The sequence below is a fragment of the Tupaia chinensis genome, unplaced genomic scaffold (genome assembly GCF_000334495.1).
Source record: "Tupaia chinensis unplaced genomic scaffold, TupChi_1.0 Scaffold000708_1, whole genome shotgun sequence".
Taxonomy (NCBI): Eukaryota; Metazoa; Chordata; class Mammalia; order Scandentia; family Tupaiidae; genus Tupaia; species Tupaia belangeri.
The window spans coordinates 1719072-1728328 of record NW_006160231.1 but is presented as its reverse complement, the minus strand read 5'-3'; the positions used below and the strand labels follow the sequence as shown (position 1 = coordinate 1728328).

The 9257-nt window shown below is 43.3% G+C and overlaps 1 protein-coding gene across 1 annotated transcript in view; it reads right to left on the bottom strand.

Moving 5' to 3' along the window:
- The window catches only part of MAP3K13 (mitogen-activated protein kinase kinase kinase 13), a gene marked incomplete in the record, with an annotated part of 209405 nt that overhangs the window by 28116 nt on the left and 172032 nt on the right, over positions 1 to 9257 (bottom strand). Inside the window, 2 exon segments of the mRNA XM_014592515.2 lie at positions 2777 to 2885; positions 3435 to 3593. Coding sequence (XP_014448001.1) covers positions 2777 to 2885; positions 3435 to 3593 — 268 coding nt within the window.

Sequence of the window (9257 nt, the reverse complement as noted above, 5' to 3'; positions counted from 1 at the left end):
GCACAGCTGGGTACTACTTTATAGTATGTTCATTCTACTCACTGGGGTTTATGCCTAGGGTCAGATTTGGGTACATGTATAGGTATGTGTCAGCTGTGCTAGCTATTGGATATATTTAGACTAATTAAGTTCATTGGCAGAACAATTGAATGGGGGGGGGCAGAAGGCATGGAGGGCAACCATGGATGCCAGGGACAATGGAGGAGGAAGATGGGACATGGCAGAGGGTGGGGGATGGGGAATCAGGGATGGCAAGACAAAGGGCAAGGTATGTAGGATGTAAGAATTGGAAAATTATTTGCTGAGAACATGTATGTTGATGTGCTTGACTGAACCAATGCACAGTGTATTTTGGATGGAAAATTCATTGGTGTGTTGTGATGGTGTATAGTGAATTAATAAAAAAAAAAAAAAAGATAGAAATATAGAGAGATAGAAGGAAGGTGAGAAAGCAAGCCACCAGGTCCAGGATTCGAACCATGGTCGGCCATGAGGGAGTGTCCAGTGCCTTAAACACTATGCCACCTGCTGGTCCCGGAACACAATCCTTTCATGGAAGTCAGCAGTCATTCTGACCCAGATGTATGTATGTTATAGTTTTTACATCCTCTTTTTCCCTCAACAATTTCACCAGAACCCACTATATAAATGACATTCTGATACATGTTCTAGTCAATGAGATAACAATGTTTGTTCAGTGTTTAAAATCTCCAAAATGCCATATGAGTGGATCAGAAAGTTCATAGAAGAGGCCAATGGCACAGGAGTAAAATGTGATGCTCTGTGAGGCAATCCGACATGGGAAGGTTTCCAGTTCAAGTCTGGAGACCTCCTTGAATAGACCAGGCACATATTTGCCTATTTTCTGGGGCTGGCTGAAGACTAAGGCTGATCACAGTGTAAAAGCCATGTCGGGGCTGCCGTCTCTCTCTGTCTCCTTTACTCACAGAAGAGATCATTAAATACGCTAGGGAAAAAAAAGAGAAGTTTGGGACAGCTCTATAAGGCTGTAACCACTGTTAAGGGAGCTGGATCCCATGTGGCTGACCACAGTTCGAATCCCAATGACAGCACATGTGCTCAAAATCCTAACGGGAAGAAGGAATGGAGAAAAAAGAATTGCAGTGTGACTGCCCATTAGAAAGTCCTTTCTCTCTCTCTCTTCCTCTCTCTTTCTCTCTCTTTCAGTGAGTGAATATATCCTCTGGGAATAAGAAAAAAAGTACATGAGGGATCAGCAGTTAGCATAATGGCTATGTCGCTGGACTCCCATGTAGTCGACCGTGGTTCGCGTCCCGGACACGGTGGCTTAAAACTCACGCCAGGCGCGTGTGTGTGTGTGTGCTCAAGATTCCGAGAGGAGAATGGAGGAGAAGGGATTGCGGCGTGACCATCCCCCCTGGGGGGTGATTTCTCGCTTTCTGTCTCTCTGTCTCTGTCTGTCTTGTGAGCGCACGCGCCCTATAGCAAAAAATCTCTCAAAAAAAAAAAGTGCATGAAAAATTAGCATTATGAAAAACTTACACATGGATTTTAAAAACTTTTGTACCAAAATAAACTCATACTTTCTCTTTCTTTCTTTCTTTCTTTCTTTCTTTCTTTCTTTCTTTCTTTCTTTCTTTTTTTTTTTTTTTTTTTTTTTTTTAAGGTTTTTGCCATAGGGAACATGCACTCACCAAAAAGAGAGAGGGAGTCAGTGAGAAATCACCCCTAAAGTAATGGCCACACCATAACCCCTTCTCCTCTATTCTCATCCTGGGTTTTCTGGCACGCATACACATGTGCCCAGCACAATTTTCAAGCTGCCAGTTATAGGACTTGAACTGTGGTCAGCCATGTGTGAGTCCAGCCTCTTAACTACCATGCCACCTGCTGTCCCCTTTTTAAAAAAATTTTTTGCCATAGGATGCATGTATTTGCTGGAGAGATAGAGAGACAGAGAGAGGGAAAGTGAGAGATCACCTCACAGGGGATGGTTGTGTTGCAATGCATTCTCCTCTCCGGACTTTGGGCACACATGCACATATACCCTGCATGGTTTTCAAGTCACTGGGTCTGGAACTCTAACCGTGGTTGGTTATGAGGGAATCCAGCACCTTAACCACTACGTCACCTCCTGGCCTCCCAAAATACACTTATATTTTAATTTCATTTTCCCACAAACAAAAGTCTCCTCATATATGTAAACTATCATAATGACCATTTCTTTTTTTTTATTCATTCATGTATTTTTAATTTGACAAACAGAGACGGGGAGTGAGAGAGAGAGAGAGAGAGAGAGAGAGAGAGAGAGAGAGAGAAAGTGACAAAGCAAGCCCCAGGTCCAGGACTCGAACCATGGTGAGCCATGAGGGAGTGTCCAGTGCCTTAACCACCATGCCAACCTGCTGGTCCCCATAATGACCATTTCATAATGAACACAGTTAAAAAAACTGTTATAATTATTTTTCTTTTCTTAAAAAATTTCCTGAGGGTGTGTATGCTCAAGAGAGAAAGGAAAAAATACCCCAGGGGGGTGTGGTCATATCACCATCCTTCTTCCTTCACTTCTACATCTGCTGGGATTCTGGGCATGCACAAACAATGTCCAGTGTATTTTCCAAGCTGCTGAGACTAGAACTTGAACTGCGGTCAGCCATGTGGGATCTGGCTTCCCCCAGCCACTTGCCTATGGGGCTGGCCCATGAATAGCCCCCTTCTAAGAGTTATTATTTTTCATTGAGAGTTTTTCCTGTCCATCTGGTCAGTAGCCCCTGGTAGAAGGTTCCTGGCTTACCTGAGACTTGAAGTAAGTTTCTTGTGGGGTGGCAAGTACATCTGCAGAGGCGATGTCCAAATGCATGAGTGTCTGCCGAAAAGAAGGCCGGTTGCGAGGTTTACTCTGCCTAAAGGTAAAAAAGACAGTTCGCGCATTTCAGTTGTGTCCAGAAGAGGAAGGTATTATTCTACTTCATGGAAAATATTTCTTACTCCAAAATGTCTACATGTCAGACAGGTCTGACCTGCTGAAAAGACAAAGCAAAATGCAGTTATGGATAGCCCTAAGGACGAGGTGGGGACCCAGACTCAGGACCTATCTGGTAACAGTCCATTAGGACTGGTCCATTGACAACAGCTGTCATTTACTGGGGCTGCCATATCAGACACCGTACCAATTCTCTCTTTATGAATTTCAGTTAAGCACAAACCAGTTCTATTAGTGGGTGCTGTTTCTGCTTTACAGATGAGAAAACTGACAGTTGGATGACATGCTGAAAATCACACAAGTAGAAAAGGGCAGAGCCAGTATTTGACCTTCAGGTTCTCAGACTCCAAGGATCCTTGTGTTTTCCTCACCAGACGGAAATACACTTCAAATACACATCAGCGATCCCTCCCTGCTGTTTTGGGGAAGGAGGAAGGCAAACGGATATTGGAGGAAATGTATTTCTTACCATGTCTGCTTCATAAGGATTTTGAATCCATCAGGGCAAGTGGAAGGGACTGGAAGATGCAGGCTGTTGCTTCCAACACCCCAAATAATGGCTGAAGAATCTACATCTTTGTATGGGATCTCTCCTGTCAGCAGCTCCCAGAGCACCACTCCAAAAGACCTGCAGTAGTACCAGAAAGGAGCACAGAAGACACTTCAGAAAGACTGATTTGCATTTTAGTTCTTTATTCATTTTTAATTGAATTAATACATATATCTAATTTCAAAATTCCAATACTGCTATATGAAAAACAGAAATATTTGGAAAAAAACCTCTAAAAAAGAAAATCATTGAAGCCTAATCAATACTATTTTTTTTTTTTTGAGAAATGTTTGCTATAGGGTGCATGTACTCACCCAAGAGACAGAGAGGGACAGACATAGGAAATGGGAAATCACCCCCCAAGGGGAATGGCCACTCTGTAATCCCTTCTCCTCCAATCTCCTCTTGGGATTTTGGGTGCACACGCAAATGGTGTGAGTTTTAAGCCTCTAGGTCCAGCACTTGAACAGCAATCAACCACGTGGGAATCCAGCAACACAACCATTACGCCACCTGCTGGCCCCAATATTAAGAGACATTGCAAGACCTCAGTAATGGACTCTGGCGCGTGAATAGATAGTCAGACAACTAGGCGGGCACAGAAATAGAGCAAATATCTACAAGGACAAGTATACTGTAGAAGTGCCATTGCAAACTATTGTAGTAAGAAAAAAACGATTACTCAATAAATGCTGTGGGGATAACTAGGAAAAAGACTAGATCTCACCATGAATCGAGATAAATTCCAAATGAATCAAATATTTAAATGTGAAAAATAAAACCATAAAAATTCTAGATGGGCCAGCCCCATAACCAAGTGGTTAAGGGAGCCAGATCCTATTTGGTCTGCTATGGTTTGAGTCCCAGTCCTACTGTGAAATGTATTCATGTTGGGTAAATTCAACTGACAAGCAAAGTGACGCATAGTGACTAAGTGTGTAAAATAAAAATTAAAAAAAAAAAAAAGAAAAACATGCCCAGCTAGTGGGCACGTGTGCCCCAAGTGGAGAAATGGAGAAGGGACTGGGGCGTGACCATGCCTGTCACAGGGCGCTTCCTCCCTCTTTCTCTCTCGGGTGAGTGCACAGATCCTCTGGTAATTTTGAACAACACAAATGAATAAACAAACAAACAAAAACCACTCTGGTTTTGGAATTAGGATCCCTGGCCTCAGCTGCTGATTTGAGGGGGGAAAATAAATCCTTGAAAACATGGGGAAATTTCTTTTATAATCTTGGCATGATGAAGGTTTTCTAACTATGCAGTCTAGAAGCTGTAACGGAGATATTGAGAAGTGGAACTGCATTACAGAGCCTGGCACGGAGGGCTGCTCCGGCAGAGCACGAGCAGTCAAGTGCACCACGGACACTGGGTCTCAGGCTGACCAGGGCTCCAGTCCTAGCCCTGTCGGCTTGAAAAATACGTCGGGGGATGTAAGTGTGCGCCAGTATCCTGCCAGGATGGAGAATTGGAGGGAAAAGGATTGTGGTGTGACCAGGCCCCGGGGGAGGGGTGTGCGCACCCCCACCTCAAGTCATCAAGTGCATGTACATGCCCTCTGGCATTAAAAGAAGCTGGAAAAAAAAAAAACCCACAAGAACCACCATAAGCTAAATAGTAAAACAGCAAAATGTGATAATATCTGCAATAATCTCCTGAACATACCAAGTCCATTATAAATTGATACGAACAAACATCAGAAGTCCAAGCAAAGGATATGAATCACTCACAAATAACCTTACATATAATAAGAGGAACCCAAATTGAAACTATATTTAAGATACAACTTTACTGGTATAATTGGCAAAAATCCAAAAACTTAGCTTATTTTGGGAGGGTGGGAAACTAAGAAAACACTTTCATACATCTCTTGTGGATTATAAATTGGTATAATCCCTACAGAGGACTCTTCGGTAATAACTTCCCATATTATCAGTAGTCCCACGTTTCTACTTTATTCTATTTACTGTGGTGTTACATACACTTTTTTTTTTGAGATTTTTTGTTTGTTTGTTTGTTTGTTATAGGATGTGTTGCACTTGCCAGAAAGACAGAGAGACAGAACGTAAGAAATCACTCCCCAGGGGGTATGGGCATGCCACAATCCCTTCTCCTCTGTTCTTCTCTTGGGATCTTGGGCATGCATGCAAATGTGCTGGTATTGAGTTTAAGCCACTGGGCCCGGGACTTGAACCGCAGTAGATAACATGGGAATTCAGAGACATAGCCATTATGCCAACTGCTGGTCCCATTACATATCCTTTTTTTTTTTTTTTTAAAAAAGAATTAATTTTATTTATTTAAATTTGACCAGAGATAGAGAAGGAAGGTGAGAAAGGAAGCTACCAGGTCCGGGACTCGAACCGTGAGCAGCCATGTGGGAGTTCAGCACCTTAACCACTATACCACCTGCCATCCCCCATTACATATACTTTTAAAAAGTTTTTTTTTTTTTTTTTTTAAAGTTTTTGCTGTAGGGTATGTGCTCTCACCAGAGAGATAGAGAAAGAGAAAGAAAAAGTGAGAAGTTGCCCCCCGGGGAGGACAGCCACTCCTCAGTCCCTTTTCCCCTACTGTCCTCTTGGGATTTGGGCATGCATTCACACCTGCCTGGCGTGTTTTTCAAGCCACCAGGTCCAGTATTCAAACCGTGCGCTTGGCCAACACATGATTTTAATATATGCTATTATTTTGGTTTTAACCTTAAAAGTTCTTAGTTGTCCATTTTAAAGGTAGAACAAAAAAATAAGTACAGGGAAAAATACTGTTAACAGTAAAGATTTATAATCTTAGAGGAAAAATTGATAAATATATAAAAAAGGGGGGGTGCTAAAAAAACAGCATAGCCTAAGGGTTATGAGAAAGAGAAAACAGTCCTACCCATCTCAAATAGCTCCAGAGCACTTACCCGTATCACAACACAGCACGTGACTAATGACAACGTACATAAGGATAATCTGAGACATCAAGAACAGGTAAACTCGGGACCAGCAGTTGGCGTAATGGCTATGTTGCTGGACTCCCACGTAGTTGACCGCGGTTCGCGTCCTAGACCCGGTGGCTTAAAACTCATGCTGGGTCGGGAACCAGCAGTTAGCGTAATGGCTATGTCGCTGGACTCCCATGTAGTTGACCACGGTTCGCATCCTAGACCCGGTGGCTTAGAACTCATGCTGGGCGAGTGTGCGTGCGTGCCCAAGATCCCAAGAGGAGAATGGAGGAGAAGGGATTGCAGCGTGGCCATCCCCTCTGGGGGGTGACTTCTCGCTTTCTGTCTCTTTGTCTCTCTCTGTCTGTCTGTCTGGCGAGTGCACGCGCCCTATGGCAAAAACCTCTCCACAAAAAAAAAGAAAAAAAAAGAATTTAGTAGGGACTATGCAAAAACCTTTCTGTGCATTGTTTTAACACACAGATAATCCTTTTGAGATTGATGGGTGCTTTTCATTTCATCCCCATTTTACTGATGAGTAAGCTGAATCACATACATAAATTAAGTAACCTACATTTCCTAGTAAGGGGTGGAAAATGGAAATAAACTCTTTAATAAAAATAGGTTTATTTTGCAAGACATTTTGGCTTGAGAAACCACAGCGTATCCTCTCAAAAAAAAAAAAAAAATCACACCTGGCATGTGTGGCTACACCCCGGAGAGGAGACTGGAGGAAGGACTGTGGATTGCAGCATGGCCATCTCCCCCCCCGGGGGGGATTTCTCATTTTCTCTCTCTTTCTTTCTCCCTCCCTCTCTGTCTCTCTCTAGTGAGTGCATGTACCCATAGCAAAAATAAAAAAGAAAAGAAAATAGGCGATCTTTGTTTAATGTATTTACTTAAGAAGGTGAGGATTATGCAATACATTTCAGAAAGACTTCTATACTAAAAGCTCACAGAAATAATGTTCAGTGTTTTAGAAAGTTCAGGATCTTCTTTGACGGTCCCCAAAACTGACGGTTACTGAAAGGATATTCACCCTGATTCTGCTCCTAATCCTTCTTACCATTTATCACCATACTGGGTAGTACCTCCAAGAATGAGCCTGAAATGATTCAGAGTGAGCAATGGGAAAGGGTATTCTGGGGAAGTAAAAATATTGAAGGAAGAATGTGTTAATAGGGTATAAGTTGGAAAACGGTTTTCTGGGTGGTTCAGATGACACCACTCACCATATATCAACTTTTTCGGAGACGGGCTCATTCCGAATCACTTCTGGTGCCATCCATGCAACTGTGCCAGCAAAGGACATCTTGGTACTTTTATCACTGAGCTCCTTAGATGTACCAAAATCTGAAATTTTTACTGCATCTGTGTGAGTCACTAAAACACTTTAAAAAGAAATAAAGAAAACACCCAGATCATTAGTAGCACTAAAAACCACGACTAACAGGCAACTGGAGATTTTGTTTGCTCCTTCCTGCCTGGAACTCAGTTTGCGGTTTCCAATACTGCGGGGCGTTGGCTACATGCCAAACAGCACCGCTCGTACTCTCAGGCTGCCGGGTGCAGCGGCTTTTAACACCGCCTCCGCACTGGCCAACTACCTAACTCCTCTAAGCCCGTTTTCTCATGAGGCAGAGACAATTCAGGTCATGATCTCATCGGCAACTCAAAGATGCAAAAGGCTCTCACAATGGTTTACCAGTACTTTTTCATATGTATAAGTTAAACTCACTGTATCTATTCCATTTTGTGTGAATACCATAGGTTTCGACGGATACGTTAAGGTGGCTGATTACAGGGATTTCAATCGATGCTAAGGCACCGTGTCACCGTGCCAAAATCATATGGTGCCAAGAGCTTTATCTCAGACAAGGGACTGTGGACCTGTAATAATGACCTCGTAAAATTGTTCCAATTAAATGAAGATATGTAATCCACCCATGCTTGACAAATATTGGTTTCCATCTTTGCTGATCTCAGCCAACCAACTAAGCAAAATGCTCTCTTTAAAAACATTGTTGGAGGAACCTGCAGATGGCATAATGGTTACATCACTGACTCCCACACAGCTGACCATGGTTCGAGTCCCAGACCCGGCAGCTTCATGCCTGGTGCGTGTGCATACGTGCCTCAAATCCCAAAAGGAGAATGGAGAAGGAATTATGGTGTGGCCATCCCATCTAGGGGGTGATTTCTCGCTTTCTGTCTCTTTGTCTGTCTGGCACACGTATGACACATCTTATAGTAAAAATCTAAAAAAAACAAAAACAAAAACAAAACCAAAAAAACACTGTTGGACTGTTGGGCCAGGCTTGGCCCAACAGTTAAGGTAGCTGGATCCCATAGGATTGCCTGAACTGTTCAAATCCGGCCCTGGTGAGGTGACTCAAAAAACAAGCTGGGGTGCTGTGTGGCTTGCCAAACAAGCCAGGTGAGTGTATGCCCCAACTTCTGACAAGATGGAGGAATGGAGACGGGAGTGTGGTGGGTGTAACCATGCCCCATGGGAAAGGGTACTTTCTCCCTCTTCTTTGCTGTCTCTTTCTTTTTTTTGGAGAGGTTGTTTTTTTTTTGTTTGTTTGTTTTTTTTTCTTTTCTTCTATAGGGCGTGCACTCACCAGAGAGACAGAGAGAGAGAGAGAAAGCGAGACATCACCCCCCAGGGGGGATGGCCATGCCACAATCCCTTCTCCATTCTCCTCTCAGGATCTTGGGCACACACGTACACGCGCCCAGCGTGAGTTTAAGCCACTGGGTCCGGGACTCAAACCATGGTCGACTACGTGGGAGTCCAGCGACACAGCCAT